Source organism: Pan troglodytes, chromosome 16, assembly GCF_028858775.2.
Source record: "Pan troglodytes isolate AG18354 chromosome 16, NHGRI_mPanTro3-v2.0_pri, whole genome shotgun sequence".
Lineage (NCBI taxonomy): Eukaryota > Metazoa > Chordata > Mammalia > Primates > Hominidae > Pan > Pan troglodytes.
In genome coordinates this window covers 27,229,334-27,247,169 of record NC_072414.2, presented here as the reverse complement: position 1 = coordinate 27,247,169, position 17,836 = coordinate 27,229,334, and the positions used below count along the sequence as shown (strand labels likewise).

The following is a 17,836-nucleotide window of genomic DNA, read 5'->3' as shown; positions in this document are numbered from 1 at the left end:
AAGACAGAAATTTTTTTGTAATTATCTTGAATTATATTTTTGTATAGAAAAAAGAGTAAGAAGACTGCCATTTATTTTCAAAGATGATACTGTATAACCACTTGTGGGGATGTAGAGGAAAAAAAGCAGTCTTCAGTTGCCAAGATGTGATTGAAATCTGAGGGGGTGCATTTTTGTTTTCAGTACTTGTAAATTGCCTTTAAAACCTGTTGTTTTTAAATTAATAATTACCATAATCATATGGCACCTAATGTTTATTGAGTACTACGTATAATTCATGTATCTCATCTCTCCTTTTAGACTGAATTCTCCGCTCAATAATAATTCTCCAATCTCTTTTAGTATAACTTATGATCTAGTTTTTTTGTTTTGTTGTTGTTGTTGTTGTTGTTGTTTTTGAGATGGCGTTTCACTCTTGTTGCCCAGGCTGGAGTGCAGTGGAGTGATCTCGGCTCACTGCAACCTCCTCCTCCCGGGTTCAAGCGATTCTCCTGCCTCAGCCTTCTGAGTAGCTGGGATTACAGGCATGTGCCACCATGCCTGGATAATTTTTTTTTTTTTTGTATTTTTAGTAGAGATGGGGTTTCTCCATGTTGGTCAGGCTGGTCTCAAACTCCCGACCTCAGGTGATCCACCAACCTCGACCTCCCAAAGTGCTGGGATTACAGGCGTGAGCCACCACACTCGGCCAATTTATGATCTAAACAGAACAGTGAGCATTAAAGAAGGTACTATTAGTAATCAGAAGGTAGTATTAGTAATAGTCATTCTTTTTAAAGCTGAACTTCAGGTTATTCTATCAGCTAGTACTATTACACAGAAATTTATATATATGTGACATATTGTTGTGAGTAGTTCTAAAAGGCATTCATATAAGGTTATTATGTCCTGTCCTGTTTATGATTTAAGCTTCCACCTACATCCTAACCCCTTCTTCACATTCATAATTGCAATGTAGTTTTGTAGGCAAAAATTGCTACTTTTTTTGTGACCTGCCAAAAGTGAAAAAAGATCCTCTTTTCTCGCCCCACTGTTCCTCAGGTAAAATGAGAGAAGCCACAGGGCATGCAAGGCTGGACTGCCTACCCTAGAACAGTCCCTTATTGGCCCTTTTTAAGATGTGCAAAAAGGTGGAGTTTGAAGAGTTAAAGCTGTTGTAATTATAACCCTTAAATTTCCGGAGCCTGATTAGAGGACAGCATGGGGAATGCCTAGTGCTTCAATTATTTTGCAAAAATGCCATTTTTGTGAAATGAATCCCACTGTCCCTAAAGAATATCCATTCTCGTTCTACGTGGTGTTCTCAATCTGGGCTACAAAATTAAGTGGTGCTGATGGATGAGTTTCATTCTGATTTAATTGGTCTGGAATGGGTTCTGGGTTTCCAAGTGATTCAAATGTTCACCTAAGTTTGAGTCACTGCTCTAAAACTACTGTGACACAGGGGGAAAAAAAGTTTTCTTCTAGGCCCAAAAGTTGTGATTTCAAGAGCTGGCATAAGAAAAGTGCTACTGACAGCCAAAAAATGCACACAGGAGGATCCCACTGATTATAGATATTCACATTTCAAGATCACATCACTCTGAAACATCTGATTAATTCTAAAGGTAACTTTCAGAAATATGCCAGGCAGTTAAAAGTCGAAGGGATTTTATTTTTACCAAAAAATTTGTCTTTTTAACCTCAACCTGTGAGGAATCACTTTTAAGATCTACTGTTCAGAAAATAAACAACTTAATGAATTAGTTCCATTTTGCAACATTTCATATTCTAGAAATTTCATCAAAGAAATGATTGGCAAACTTTGAGGAAAATTGGTTCATCTAACTTCCTTTTGTTAGTAGAGGAGAAAAACAGCATGAAATACTTATTTCCCCCTATGCCTTTTCGCTCTTTAAAATGGGTTTAAGGCAGTTACTATGAATTCTGTCTCTAAGAAGGAAAGTTTCACACAACTAATTTTCATTAGGAGTGATATGAGATAATTATCATACAAACATGCTTCCTCTTTTTATGCTGTCTTTTCTAATTTATGCATTGCCACAATCAGTCGTTCTACCTGTGCTAGCTCTAGGATGGGTTGAGGAAAATATTTTTTTCACTTGAATATTAAATATTCTCTTTCTTAATGACCTACTTCATCATGTCCTTTGCTCTGTTTTCTTTTCCTGATATCATTTTCTTTTCTGAGAAAATTATGTCTAAAAACGGTAACTGCCAAATTATGTTTGACCCATTGGTTAGGCATTTCTGATTCTAGCTGCTAGAATGGAATGAATCTTTTAGGAGCCAGCAGCTTAGCGCTCACACCAGACACTGGTCCAGAACACTGCCAGAAGGCTGCACTGCAATCAGACTTCAGTTGTGAGAGTTCTTAGTTTCCTCACGCTCCTCCCTCTGTGAAGTATATTTAGCTGAGCTTGTGCATATGACTTCAGTTCATAAAAAGTTTACAAGTGCAGCTGGAATGCTTAGCATTTGATTGTTACATAAATAAGCATTTGAGAACGTATGTAAACTTGACAGTGTTAGTACCAGATGTTCCAGTAACACAATAATGTACTTTGAATGTCCGTTCTCACTCTCAGCTTGTTTATTTTGGCAGTACTTCCTTATCTGCTAACTTTCAGATAAGCATATATTTGCTATCTCCATAGTGTTGATCCTCTTATTGTTACATTCAAATTACATTTATTATATTTAGTGTGTAGAAGTACAAATAACAGAAGCACTAAGACCTAAAGTCATTTTTACATATGTCTCCTTAAAATACAAACTATCTCAGCTCCTAAATGTTTATGGCATATAAAGAAGAAAGAATCTTCTCTGGGTATAGGTATAAACTCATTTCAGTAGGAATTGTCTTTCCAATTATGGGTTATCCAAGTACTTTTTTTTTTCTTTTTGGCCACCAGGCACTTAAATTAAGAGATTTCTGTTACTGTAAAAATTCCCCTGCCTTCCTCAGGTCTTCCCCACCCCTCACCATACCTGACAATTGTTTTGTTTTGCTTGTTTTGGGAGGGTTACTTTATTTTATTTTTGGTTGGAAATAAAAATTGTATACATTTATGAGATACAATGTGATATTTTGCTATACATTTACATTGTGGAATGATTAAATCAAGCCAATTAACATATCCATCACCTCACATACTTTTTTGTGGTAAATCATAGAAGCTTTTGACATTCTAGAGGTTTTATTTATTTATTTATTTATTTATGCAGTGACAGGATCATAGCTGACTGCAGCCTCAACCTCCTGGGCTCAGGTGATTCTCCCACCTCACCCTCCTGAGTAGCAGGGACTACAGGCGCACGCCACCACATCCAGCTAATTTTTATATTTTTTGTAGAGAGGTTTCACCATGTTGCCCAGTCTGGTCTTGAACTCCTGGCCTCAAGCAATCCTCCCACCTCGGCCTCCCAAATTGCTGGGATTACAGGTGTGAGCCACCATGGCTGACCAGAAGTTTTTATTTCCTCAGAGGTTAATTGTGCAGTTATTTCAGACATGCGGAAAAGTAGCATGAATAAGAATGATACTAGAATGTACACATATCTATATATTTTGTACCATCATTCACCTGTTGCTGACATTTGCTCCATCTGCATTACCAGATAACTGTGCTCACTCATTCTCTTTTATCTCTCTGAATATATGTGTGTGTGTGTTTGTATATATGCATATATATACACACACATAAGATATGCATATATGTATATGTGTATACACATGCACAACACATTTTTTCTGAACCTTTTGAAAAGTAGTAGCATGGTCCTTTACTCCTATATACTACAATACCTAAAAATAAAAATTTCCTAAAAATAAAAATGTTGTCTTATATACAAGTAAAGTTAAAATTGATGCATTTTTCTAATCCTTCATCTGTATTTCAATTTTGTTAGTTAACCCAACGATATCCTTTATACTGTTGTTTTTCCTCAGGAAAAACAAGGTCGGGACTGTTTTTAGGACTCAACCTAGGATCAGGTATTACATTTAGTCTCTTCAGTCACCTTTAATCTGGAGCATTTCTGTAAAGCTTTGTTTTGCTTTTATAGCATTCAAATTTTTGAAAACTGTAATTCCATCTTTAATAATAGAGAATTCTTTGTTTTGGTTTTACATGATGTTTCTTTGTGGGTAGATTGAGGTGACATGTTCTGTGCCCAATACAGAGTGAGAGATGATGTGCTTTTCTCAGGGTGTCACATCAGGAGGCACACTATATCCATCTGCCCTCAACGGGGATGTTAATTTTGATGACCTAGTCAGAGTAGTGCCCAGTTTCTCTACTGTGTGGTTATCAGTTTTTCTCTTGCCACTAATAAGGAAACAATTTAATGTAAATATACTAGATTACAGCTTTTTAAATGACTTGAACTAAACATATTTTTGTGATTGTACTGTGCACAGTCATACTATAAAAGCCCTAAAGTTGCCCAGACTTTCCTATCTACTTTTCTTTATCCCTGAAATGCTCTCTTTCCTCTCGGCCACCTCGCTCTGAAACTGCCTTTGTTCTTAAGGGCCACGTGACAACATCCACCCAGTCTTTTTGCTTCCTGACTTTTCTCAGTCTGAACCTGACTTCTGGAATCAGACTGAACATGTTGGGTGTGTTCTCTGCAGAGAGCTCTGCTGAGGTAATTACAGGTTCTGGAAACCATAGTGACCTGAACTTTACTGAGGGAGGTAACCTATTTGGAGATAAAGTCCAAATATGGTCAAGAATGAAAGCAAAAGTTTGAAGCCAGAAAGTCAATTCTTAGCCTCAGAATGGGAGCTTATGTAAGGCCCCAAAAGGGCAATCAATCATGAAATTCAAAGCCAAAATCAACAGGTTGAGAGACGTGGTACAATTTGTGTTAAGGCAATAGGTTTAGAATTAATGCCCTGAGGTTGATAGAGGTCTGTCTTTATGTGAAAACAGCTCTGCAGCAAAGACACAAGCCTGATAGCCTAACAGAGCCTGACTCTGCCCTGCTTTGGCTTTGAATGATAGAACACCATGACTCAATAAGGGGCATGACCTCAGAGAGGGTAGAGCAGGCTCCCAATAAGAGTAAGCATAGTAAGGATGCATGGTGCAGTTCTAGAAAGAAAAGAGCCAATTGAGTGCATCACTTGAATTATTTCCCTTGGTGGGAAATGTATTTTATTTCTATGTAATATTATAAAAAAACATTTTAGAAACACACTGTATTATAAACTTCAAGCTCACTTCCAAAGATACAGGAGAACAAGAAAAACGTGCATGAAGTTAGTAAAAGTGATCTAATTAGCATTCTTATAGAATGAGCTGTAGATTTACTGGAGTCTTACTAAAGGGAAAAATACCAGAGCACCAGACTCGCACATCAATCATTTGAGATTGTCTGACAGTCTTGAAGAGGATATCCTGGCTGCAGAAAGCACACTGCTGTCTTAAGGCTAGGGGCCCAGGTCAGAACATAGGAAGAACAAAAGATGAGCAGTTTTGAAAGGAACCAGCTGGCTTAAGGTGATCCAAAGTGCACAGATGTTAAAACCTTAGTGTTCCAGCAATACAATTACCCAAAACAAGAATAACAGAATAACCACTACAAAATTATAAGACTCGATTTAGCTTGTTGACCCTTGAGGTCTGAGTATTTATGTCATGCTAATTTTTTACTACTTTAATGTAATTTTATTTTGTGTCTTCTGGTTGATGGCTATAAAAAAACAAAATTTCTTACAAAAGTTGAATACTAAATTGTAACTGATCTTTATTAGAGATATGTATAGAATTCTGTCTATGTGAGATCTTAAAGATCTTTCGTGCTTTTTAAATGGTCTAAGCACAATAACCAATACTTTATAATTTCCTGTGTAATTATCTCAAACTTCCTCATACTTAATACAGGTGGTTTTATGGCAAGTCAAGAGATGGTAGATCTCAAGTCAATTATGAACTTCCTAAAGTGGTAATTGAATGTAAAACAGAATAATCTAAAACTGAAAACTAAAGTGGTTTGAATCACAGGAATAATCAGGAACTAAAAACATACGAGATTTGGAAAATGTTGATTTTGTTGTTTCACAGTGTCTGTGAGTATGTGGTTAAAGTCATGAAAAATAGCTCAACATTCTTTAAGACCTTAGTCATTGTTTTCTATTTAATGATGTTGAACACTTTGTGAGTGTAAGGGGTGTTATTAATAATTATTTGGAGGCAAAACACACCCTAGAAAAGAGTTACTGTGTGCCCTTTAAAGATATTTAAAATGAAGCATCATCTATAGTAGAACCAACAGCGTACTACCTGATTTGAGACAACAAGTTTACTTACTCAACAGACATTATCAAACACTTCAAACCTTTATGGATATCTCAGTACCTTTAATGAGTATATGAGTTGGTCATGTAAAAATTCCATGTTGTATTCACCATACCATACAAGGAGATCTCCCTTGCTGTCATATGAAGATGTGAAAACAATAATATTAAAAGTGTCCCTCTGTGACTAGTTGTCTATATTTTCAATTCTAGGGCAGAACAGCATAAAATAAGCAGAATTACAAATTTGATTATCAAACTCTGTAAGTATATCACGTTCGTTTGTTATTTGTATTCAGAGAATGTGAGGGTGAGACTATGTAATTTAGCTGCAGCTTGCTGGGTTTTTTTTTTTTTTTAACCATCCAAATAGCTTCATAGAGATGAGCTTTGAAGAATGGCTTAAACATACTGTTTTTTAATTTCCTCTCAGGTTAGTGTCACTTCAAAAATAAAAATAAAAATAGGCACTCTTACTGGAACATCAGGAGCAATGCTGGGTATAAACAGGATTAGAATATACTTAACTGTGGTAATCCTTCCCGACACACACAGAGATGAATTGATAACTGGATTTGGCATTTCAAATATTTTTTACCAAGGCAAAGGCTTTAGGGTGTTTTCTCGGAATTAGAGAGTTTAGAGATGAAAAAGGTGCCATTTATTATTTTCTCTTTCTGTCAGCTTAGGACTTCTCTTTGCAATCATGTTTATAATACTGGGCCTGTCTGTTCTTAAATGTTTCACCTGTTGAAGGATGTTCCATCAGAGGGTGTGCTAAAATCTTAGATTGTATGTACCAGAGGTTTTGACTGAATAATATTCTGATAAAATCAAGTAAGTTAATGTATTGGAAAGGAACTTGGGCTTACAATCAGCAGTAGTGAGTTCTAGTCAGGAATCTGTAATATAATTTGTACATGATCTTGAGCAAATCACTTAGTGTCTCTCAATTTTCTGTTTCCTCATGTGAGATGTGAAAGGTTTTGGCTAGCCTATATTATTCAATTTGTTAGATAATCAGATAAATATATCATTTAATCAAATTAACCACATCAGTGTATCAGTTCAGCCAAAATATTTGTCATTTATATAAGAAAGACTATAAGAAATCAGAAAACTAGATTTTTATTTTCTTAACAATAGTACTACTTTGCCAAGTAATGGCAACTTAAAAGAGCTTTCTCTCAAACCTGGCAGTATTACACCATTTTTGCTACAATATTATTTTCAGGAATATAATCACGGCTTACCTATTACCAGGGCCTCAGAGTATAAATGAAAAAAAAATAATTAGCTTTTGCAATCCTACTTTATCCTGGGACTCAATAAAGAAAATTAGTATCCTTCTTTAAAAAAAGGGAAAAAAGATGACTATATTCCCATTCCTCCAAAATATAGAATATCAAATGAAGAGTAAATAGACACTAACCTCTCCTCCCCCCACCTTTTTTTTTTTTAACTCCAGAGCTAACTGATCTGAATAATTTTCTCTTCACCAAAACTGGTAGAATATTTTACTTTATCATCAGGTTATTTTTGATTGCAAAGCTGTAACCTCACAGTATAGTTATACTGAAAAATGCATAGGATTTGGAATCAGGAGATCTAGCTTCAAGAATCTGTTCTATTACCTCATATATATATAATTTGAGTAATTTCTTTAAAGGTTTAAGGAAACCTTTGAATCTTGGTTTCCTTATTACTAACAAGGCAGTAGCAGTAATATTTGTCATTGGAACGTCTATTGGTAAGAAATTAAATAATGAATGTGAATCATAAAGACTAGTATGCCTTCTTATTAGCGCTATTATAAAAATATTTTAAAATATTTTATATTTAATAAATTGTATTACTTTCATCTGACTACATATAGATAACATCGCACCTTTATAGACAGTATTATTAAGTTCAAATATTAAAGATGGAAGGAAGGAAGAGGAATGGAACTAATATTTCTGGAGCACCCTGCCACAGCATCATGATGGAAAAGTCAGGGAGTGCTTTATTTTCTAACTCCAATGTAATGTACTTTCTAACTGCTGTGTAAGAGACAATGCACCACCACATTATCACCTGTGTAAGAGAAGGAAACTCAACCCTTTGGGGTTCTTAAATTGTAGAACAAAGAAGAGTTGCCCCAATGTGGAGAAACTCTGGTTTTTCTTGACCACTTCCTTTCTGCACCATTTCTCCAAATTTTATTTTTTAATATAGAAACCATTATAAGCATATAGCTTACAAATCTAATCAATATGTTTCCACACAAATCTGCAAACTGATTTGTATATAAGAAGACCCTATTCAAGTTTGAATTCAGGTGGATATTTAGCTGAAATGCCATGAGAAAAAAAAAAAGAAAAATCGTCTTCATTGTGAATTTGAGATAATTACTTTCAAAAATCACTGCAGCCCCAATCCAAGAAGGGGCCACAAGGTTTAATTGTGGGTGTGCTATTTACAGATTAATTAGGACATTTAACTTCATTTTTTATACCACAGAATTAATCCCATAAAAATTAGTGATCTCGAAGGAGTCAGTTGTCAACTCTGACAGGATCTCTTTGCCATAATCTATTAAAATGCTGCTTTTATCTTGTCTTGCCTGTGTCATATTTTATGGATTTTTTCATAAACACTGCCTATACTTCATAAATGTCTCAATTTTCTAGTCTATTAACATTACTTCAAAAGCAATTGATAAAAGAGTAGGGCATGCATGAAATAATACACCAATAATGTGAAGTGCTGGAGGCAAGAACAGTGGGTAGGATCTGCACAGCTTGTGAGCTGAAACAATGAAAGCATGTTTTATCTACTACAATAAAGAAACAAATGATCATTTTTGATAGTAGAAAAGAGATTGCTAGTAATTGGGCAGATGAAAAATGGGTTATACAGAAAATATAGCATAGTTTGAAAATGATAACTGAAATGAGAAAATAAATGTCCCCAAGTATATATTTACATTAGTGGAAACCTTTTCCCTTTTGTTACCAAAGATTTGGTATTCAGTTTGATTTGTCTTAGTTCTAGATATGATGGTTTTATTCTATATATAAATATTTCCTTTGTATGCATATATTTTTACCAAACCTATATATGTATTTTATGTGTTGACTACAATAAATGTTGGAATTTGGTTTTTAAATCTTTTTAATTATTATTATTATTATTTTGAGATGGAGTCTCACTCTGCCGCCCAGGCTCGAGTGCAGTGGCACTATCTCAGCTCACTGCAACCTCCGCCTCCCAGGCTCAAGCAGTTATCCTGCCTCAGCCTCCCAAGTGGCTGGGATTACAGGCACATGCCACCACACCCAGCTAATTTTTTATATTTTTGGTAGAGATGGGGTTTTACCATGTTAGCCAGGCTGGTCTCAAACTCCTGACCTCAAGTGATTCACCCACCTTGGCCTCCCAAAGTGCTGGGATTACAGAGGCATGAGCCACCACGCCCGGCCTAATTTTTTTATTCTAGTTTTTGAAGTTATTTTAATTTTTCTTTTAATGTATAGATGATATGTCTATAGCATCCTCTTTAGATTTCTTAAGCCCTAATATAAGACCTAATATAATGAAATAAGAATCTTAATTTGGATTTGTACCACAAATTTAATTGAATAAACTGACTTTTCAAAAACTTATTCGGTAATTATGTATTTAAATCAACTAAATGAAAAGCAAAGAGGAGAAAAGTCACTGAGCAAGATGCAGAATTCCTAATTTTTCTTTCATGTTATTCTTCGTATTTTACCACCTGACTTAGCTAAATAAAGCCAGATATTGTCTGAGCTTTCATTCTTAAGGCATCATGTTATAAACAGAGTGACCTTAGAGCTCAGTATGTCTGCACAGTCCTGGTGTTTTCCTGTAATTATCAATAGCTCCTCCTTTCACTTTCATAAGTGTCCTGGCTTGGATGACAAAGTCATGGTTACCTATTAAAATATGTGATCAAGTAAATATTGGAAGAAATGTTTGAGTAACACATACGGTTTTAAATTTCTCAAAACCTACATAGTACTATGTAAAATAATTAGTGTGATTTAGTGTTGAGAAAGGTCTTTGGTTCTTGATTCATATAATTCCTTTTTTTAACTTGGAAATGAGACCATTTTCTTGTTGCTCAGATCAAGAAATAATCTCAGATAACTCAAGTGTGATCATTCAATTCTAATACTTGAAAAGAAGATGATTTTTCTCATGCCTTGATAGATGGTGATAGAATACATTACTGAATTGTCCTAGTGGCACTCTATAAAACAGGTAATGTAGTGGGGTGAAGTACAGGACTCATCATAATGATGATGCCATGTGTACCTGTAAACTTACAGGGGCACAGAAGATCATGACCAAGGGGGATTCTTTAGTTCTCAAATGTTGCAAAGAATATTTGAAACTCCCTGTCCTTGGTACATAACTTATGGAAACAGTCAACAAAATTATGTGGAAAATATCCAGACTTACCATATAGGGTGAAAGATAATACCCAACGTAATAGTTTATTAACTTGACTTAATTCCCACTTCTCTCCCATTTGTCTTTTCCCACGTCAGGAAACAGCATAAATACTCACCCAGTTGCTCAAGCCAAAAACATAGGCATTTTTCATGTTCTCTTTTGTCCATTACATCCATAAACAAATGCTGCCACTTTAGTCCCGGAACGATTCAGAATCTACCTGCTGCTTTTCATCTCCATTCTTACAATCATAACCCGAGCTACCTTCATTCTTCTCTACGGTTTTACAATTGCCATGTTACCTGCTCTGCCTGCTTCTACTCTGGCTGCCTCCTCCATGATTTATTCTCAATGTAGTACTCAAAATGATCTTTTAAGAATGTAAGTCTGATGACACAATTCAATAGCTTCCGTTACATTTAAAACAAAACCCGAGCTTCTCACTGTGGCCTATGAGTACTACATGATTATACCCTTGTCTGCCCCATCTCCTACCATTTTTTCATTTTTCACTGTGCTCCATCTTCCATTTTTGTTCATTCAGCATGCCAAGCTTGTTCTCATTTGCTGTTGCCCCTGCATGGGTGGCCTAAAACAAATGATTTTCTTCCCAAATGTTTGTGAAATCCATTCACTTCTCACCACTTCTGTGCTCACAGTCCTAGTACAAGCGCCCATCGTCACTCATCCAAACTGCCCTAGCAACTTCCTCACTGGTCTCCGCGTGTTAAATCGGCTATCCAGCCAGGGTGATATTTTGATAAGTGCATGTTTGATTGTGTTGAGCCCTAGAACTATATTCTAGGAGCTGAACATGCAGCCCTGGCCTGATAGAGTTTATATTTTATTGGAGAAGCAGATACCAAGCACACACAAAAAAGAATAATTTCAGATTCTGCTAAATACTATGAGGAAAATAAGTCGAGACTTAGTGATAGAGAATAATTGAGGCGAGATCCATTTTTAGATTAGGGAGTCAGGGAAGTCTTTCCCTAAGGTGTATCTATGTGAACAGCTGGGGAGAGGCAGGAAGGAGTTAGGATTGGGGAAACATAGTGAGTGAGAAAGAACATGTTGGAGATGGGGCGCGCTCTCCCAGCAGCCCGCGCTACCTGACCCCGCGCCGCCCAGCGCCCCGCGGACTCAGCGGAGGGTGGTGCCGCCGTTGGCTCCTGCCTCCCCGGCTCCGCGCTGCCGCCACCGCGGCCCATGGGCAGAGTCGGCGGGCGGGCCGGCATTAAACTGAAGAAAAGATGCCCCTGTACGATCAGAGGAAACCAGTGACTCAAAAACAGAAGGCTGGTCCAAAAACTTCAAACTTCTACAGTCTCAGCTTCAGGTGAAGAAGGCAGCTCTCACTCAGGCAAAGAGCCAAAGGACGAAACAAGGTACGGTTCTTGCCCCAGTCATTGACCTACAACGAGGTGGCTCCTCAGATGACCGGGCAAATTGTGGACACACGACCGCATGTGCCAGCTGGGCTGAAGGATCCTGTTCCCAGTGGGTTTTCTGCAGGGGAAGTTCTGATTCCCTTAGCTGACGAATGTGATCCTATGTTTCCTAACGATTGTAAGAAAGTAGTGAAACGCCAGAGAGGAAGGACAAAGACAGCGGGAGCTGGAAAGACAGAAGGAAATAGAAGAAAGAGAAGAAAGGCATAAATACAGACATGATGCACGTGAGTTTTCAAGGAGATCAGATCCGGATTCTGATGAAGATGAAGATTAGGAGCGAGAGAAGAGGAAAACAAGTATGGGCGGAGCTGCTATTGCCTCACCCACTTCTCTGGCAGTAAAAGACAGTTGCCCCGAGATTTTCCTTATGAAGAGGACTCAAGACCTCGATCACAGTCTTCCAAAACTGCCATTCCTCCCCCAGTGTACGAGGAACAAGACAGACCGAGATCTCCAACCCGGCCCAGCGCAACTCCTTCCTCGCTAACTTGGGGGGCACGGTGGCGCACAAGATCATACAGAAGTACGGCTTCCGGGAGGGCCAGGGTCTGGGGAAGCACGAGCAGGGGCTGAGCACCGCCTTTTCGGTGGAGAAGACCAGCAAGCTTGGTGGCAAGATCATCGTGGGTGACGCCACGGAGAAAGATGCATCCAAGAAGTCAGATTCAAATCCACTGACTGAAATACTTAAGTGTCCTAATAAAGTGGTCCTACTAAGGAACATGGTTGGTGCGGGAAAGGTGGATGAAGACTTGGAAGTTAAAACCAAGGAAGAACGTGAAAAATATCTCAAAGTTGGGAAAAGTGTGTTGTTTGAAATTCTGGTGCCCCGATGATGAAGCAGTACGGATATTTTTAGAATTTGAGAGAGTTAAATCAGCAATTCAAGCGGTTATTGACTCGAATGGGAGGTATTTTGGTGGACAGGTGGCAAATGCATGTTTCTACAATTTGGAAAAATTCAGTGTCTTGGATTTGGCAGAACAAGTTTGATTTTAAGAACTAGAGCACAAGTCATCTCCGGTGATCCTTAAATGAACTGCAGGCCGAGAAAAGAAGGAAAAAGGTCACAGCCTCCATGACTGTTGCATACTGAGACTCTTGGAGGGACTTCTAAGATATATGTTGGTTGATCCCTTTTTTATTTTGTGGCTGTTTAATATAGTATAAAAATCCGTTTACAAAAAAAACAAAAAGAAAATGTTAGAGATAAGATTGGAGAGATGGGAGGCAATAATAAGAGATAAAGAGCAGTGGATTTGGCACATAATCTGGAGGTAGAGTTAACAGAGGTTGCTGATGATTGGTGATGGAAGGGTAGAAATTAGGATGAAACCTAGGTTTTTGCCTTGGCCACCAAATAAATGGTAGTCTTATAAATTGAGATGGAGAAGTGTAGGGAAGGAGAGGGTTTGTTAGTGGAGAGAAATAAAGTTTTTTTGACAGGGGTGGCTGGAGCAGGTTAAATTGACTGTATCTAGTAGACCACTAAGTGGCTGTATCAAGCAGGTAGATGATTGTGAATCTAGAACTCAAAGTCAGAGCTATAGATATAAAATGGAAAAATCACAGCATATAGATAGAGATTAAAGTCTAGGAACTGAGTAAAGTCACCTATAGAGAAAAGATAGAGAAGTGAAGAGGAGAGAGATCAAGTCCTATAGCACTTTTAATAAGATCAGGCAATCTCCTTACCAAAAAAAAATGTGGTCTCTCAGAAGAAGAAATGAGAGACTGGGGGAAAAAAATAAAGAATTAGGTCAAGGGACAAATGGTGCTCTGAATACAATAAGAAAAGGACAGGAACTGGCCTCAGGATTTGTCAAAATGAAAATTGTTGAGAACTTAGACAAGACCAGATTCAACAGATCAGTGGAGATGAAAACCTAATAGGTTTAAAAAAAAAAAAAAAACTGAGGGAGGGAAAAGAGTGGATATAGATTTCACTTTCAAGGGGCTTTGCTGTAAAGGGGAACAGAAAAAAGGCAGTTGACAGAAAGTTGAGGACAAGGGGCTAAAAAATACTGGTTTCAAGTTTGGAGTCATTATAGCACTTTTTTTATGTTAATGGGTATAATTCATGAAAAAGGATAAAACTGAAGACATGGGACAGTGAAATCATAATTCCAGAATCTAAATCTGTGTGTTGGCAAAATAGGTTGGAACTTGAAGTGGAGTGATTAGTCTTAGATAGGAGCAGGGATAATTCTATTGTGATCCTAGGGAAGGTGCAGCATATGGGCTCATCAGGCTATGGACTTGGTATTGGGAATGTGGAATAAGAAGCCAGGCCATCAGGTTAGAGAATATGAGATAAAAAATGGTTGTCAGGAGAAAGAGAAAGTTAAAGTACTAGGAAAATATAGTAAGATTGGGCAGCATTAAATACCTGCTTGAAATTTATCATCATAAATGTAATGTGAAATCTGTCTCCAGTTATGTGTTTTTCTCTAGTAACATTCAGGAGCTTGAATAGTGGCACAAAGTAGCTGGAGAGTTGGGTGTAGCTTTGGAGATTTTGACAAGAAAATACGATAGAGTAGCAAGGAGCAAAGGAATTATGTGTATGATTAAAGTGATAGAGCCTAGAATCTGAGCCAGATAAAGAAGGACGTGAGCATATTGGGAGTGAGAGTGGTATAGTAAAAAGTGGCAGGGTCAATAAATTGGAGGTCTGAAAGAGATATAAAAATTTTAGATGAAGGGAGCTAGAATAAGTAGGCTTTAAAATTAGAAGATGGTAGTTAGCAAATCTGCACTTAAAAATCAAAATTTTAGAAGTAATGTGGTTATTGGTGATGACAAGGCCAACCAGTGTTTCGAAAACTTTTTAAAATGGACATAGTAAGGCCAGGCGTGGTGGCTCACACCTGTAATCCTGGCACTTTGGGAGGCCAAGGCAGGTGGATCAAGAGGTCAGGGGATCGAGACCATCCTGGCTAACACGGTGAAACCCCATCTCTACTAAAAATACAAAAAATTAGCCGGACATGGTAGCGGGCGCCTATAGTCCCAGCTACTTGGGAGGCTGAGGCAAGAGAATGGCGTGAACCCGGGAGGCAGAGTTTGCAGTGAGCAGAGATCGCGCCACTGCACTCCAGCCTGCCTGGAGTGCTTTATTTTTGAGATAGAGCAAGACTCTATCTCAAAAATAAAATAAAATAAAATAAAATAGACATAGTAAGTAATATGATGTTCAAGGCAACTCAATATGCACAATGCATACATAATATGTAATTGAAAAAATTATGAAACAATATTTACCTGACTTCATTCAATAAAGTCTGATATTTTAAAATCTATTCTATGTTACTTAAAAGGAAAAAAACGGGTTATAACTCATTAAATTGATTTTTATGATTACTAATGGATCAGACTTTGCATTCTGAAAACAGCTCTTGTGACCATGGGAATGAGTGATTGGTGTGGGGTGGAGGAAAGGATTGTTGGTATTGTAGAATTCAGACACCTGAGAGTCCACAGTGTCAGATGGATTATCTACCTAGATGTGGAAGCCATCAAGGATGATGACAGGAGTAATGGCATGGAGGAAGACAATGAAAGTGGTGGTGTAGTCTGGTAGTGGTTTGTGCTTCTAAGAGACTGGAGATTTTAAAGAGCTAGAGAAGACACATTACCTCCAGGTCCTAGAATGTGGGTGGGAAAGATAAAGCAACTTTCATTTTGAAGTACTCAGGAAAAGATGCAGACTTAGAGTCCTGTCTTCACTGTGAGCAAAAAGGTGAAGAAAAAGTCAACAGAAATCACTGTGGACTTGGGGGGATTTTGTTACTGAGAGATTCTGATTTCCATAGGGTCCAAGGAAAGGCTTTGGGAGGTCAGAGATGGGTAGCAGATGGGTTTAATGAAAATGACTTGGGAGGCTTGGACTGAAATTAAATGTGGGCCTGGTTAGTTTTGATGGTAACACAATGAAAAGTGGGTAGTGGCCCATATTAGCCTTCTTCACAGGCTTGGTTTCTTAGCTAGTTCGTAGAGGTGAGATCGTGGTGTGTTAGTTAAGGAAAAGCAGCCTCCCTGTGAGCAGGGTAGTTCCAGCAACTGCCCCTCAACTCTGAATGCTGACATGGCACTAGGAGGGAGGATTGGGACTGTGAGGAAAGGCAATGTCACTGAGCCCCGTGAACTCACCATGCAACAGGACCTTTGCACATATCTCATCCTGTTCCCGACTAACTAGCTGTTTGTCTTCTCTTTGATTTCTGTACAAGTCTCATAGCTTTAGGAAAACCTTCCCTCACTCCAGTGGCCTCCCTGATCCAGTTCTTATAGCTCTTTGCACCTCACCTTTATCTCATATGTCACAGCTGCAGTTTTATATCTATCTGTGGGATTGTTTTATTAAGTTTGACTCCTTTGCTAGACTAGGCTCTGTGTAAAAGGGACTATACCTGTTTTGGTTCACTGTTGTATCTCAAGCACAGTATATAGTGTGTAATAGGTGCACACAAAGATAAATTTAATGAATTAATACAATCAGAGTTAGCAGACATTGAAGACAAAAAAAACGGCAAAGGAGACTAAAGAGAACCAACAGGAGGTACTGTTGAAGTTGAAGTTGCAAGGAGGATTTCTTGTTCAACTAGTAGTGTCTACAGCTCAATCCTCATGGACATGACCCAACTGATCTTGAAAGGACAATACTACAAACCTACTGTCTGAAAGCAAAGAACTATTTAAAGACTATATTAATAGCAACAGTAATCGCCAGAGGGATATGAGATGGAAATTTAGGGGAACAGCAAGTCTAAGGCAGCTTCAAAGGCAGCTCCCTCAAGAATCTAGTCCTAACTAAGGAAACAATTGTTATAGTTCTTCAAGGACTGAGGGAGTAGGATAGATTCAGGAAACAAGAGGGGCATTTGGGTTGGGGATGGAGTAGGAGGAAAGGGGGATAGGAGTGGCATTACAGCATTTTCGAAGCAGGGAAACAACTGGCTATATACGGAGTCAATTCAGGAACTAGGGCACTTTGAGGAGTGTGGCCGTGCCAAAGCCAGTTCACTGAGAAAGGGCTGAGTTAGTCAAAGTTGGAGCAAACAACTGGACTGGCTGAGATGTGAAGCTCTCTCCCTACTGAGTAGGACTTAGAGGCTAGAGGCTGGATTGCCAATGGTTTTATGGTAACTGTGCCCCTTATGCTAACAAGTGTCACCCAAGATAAATAAGACAATGATGCAGAATTAGCTAATCTTGGACAAAAGTCCTAACAAAGTTGAAGAATCACCACTAGGGAAGATTTCATTCTGTTTCCATTTTAATTCTGCACCAGTCAGGGACACCATTACATTCCTTTCACATCCACCACCTCTGTGCGTTTACAGTGCATCCTCTTCCTTTGTCTTATGAAGACCTGCATTTCAGAAGCAATTTTTCCCCCTTGCTAGATCATCATTCAGTAGCAGAATAGGACACCCCTGAGCAATCACTGAGTTTCATCTTTCTGTCACAAAGGAATTCAGTGACTCACCTCTTGCAACTACACTAACTCTTTCAGGCCAAGAGGGCACTGGTCAGCGTTTTGGAGGAAGTAATTTACTAAATGGTGCCCTTGTGGCCAGAAAGACTCAACACACATAAAAGGAGAAAC

At 38.1% G+C, this 17,836-nt stretch overlaps 1 protein-coding gene and 1 pseudogene across 4 annotated transcripts in view; both read left to right on the top strand.

Moving 5' to 3' along the window:
• Positions 1–17,836, top strand: part of DPH6 (diphthamine biosynthesis 6) — a 405,738-nt gene that overhangs the window by 239,464 nt on the left and 148,438 nt on the right. For all 4 annotated transcript variants that reach the window (XR_010151340.1, XM_063794026.1, XM_063794025.1 and 1 more), the window contains exon 9: positions 6,521–6,570. Coding sequence is in view for 3 of the 4 variants with exons in the window: in XM_063794026.1 (XP_063650096.1) it covers positions 6,521–6,535 (15 nt within the window). In the remaining variant the exon portion in view is untranslated. The remainder of the gene's footprint in view (positions 1–6,520; positions 6,571–17,836) is intronic.
• Positions 11,067–13,302, top strand: LOC100614561 (splicing factor 45-like; annotated as a pseudogene).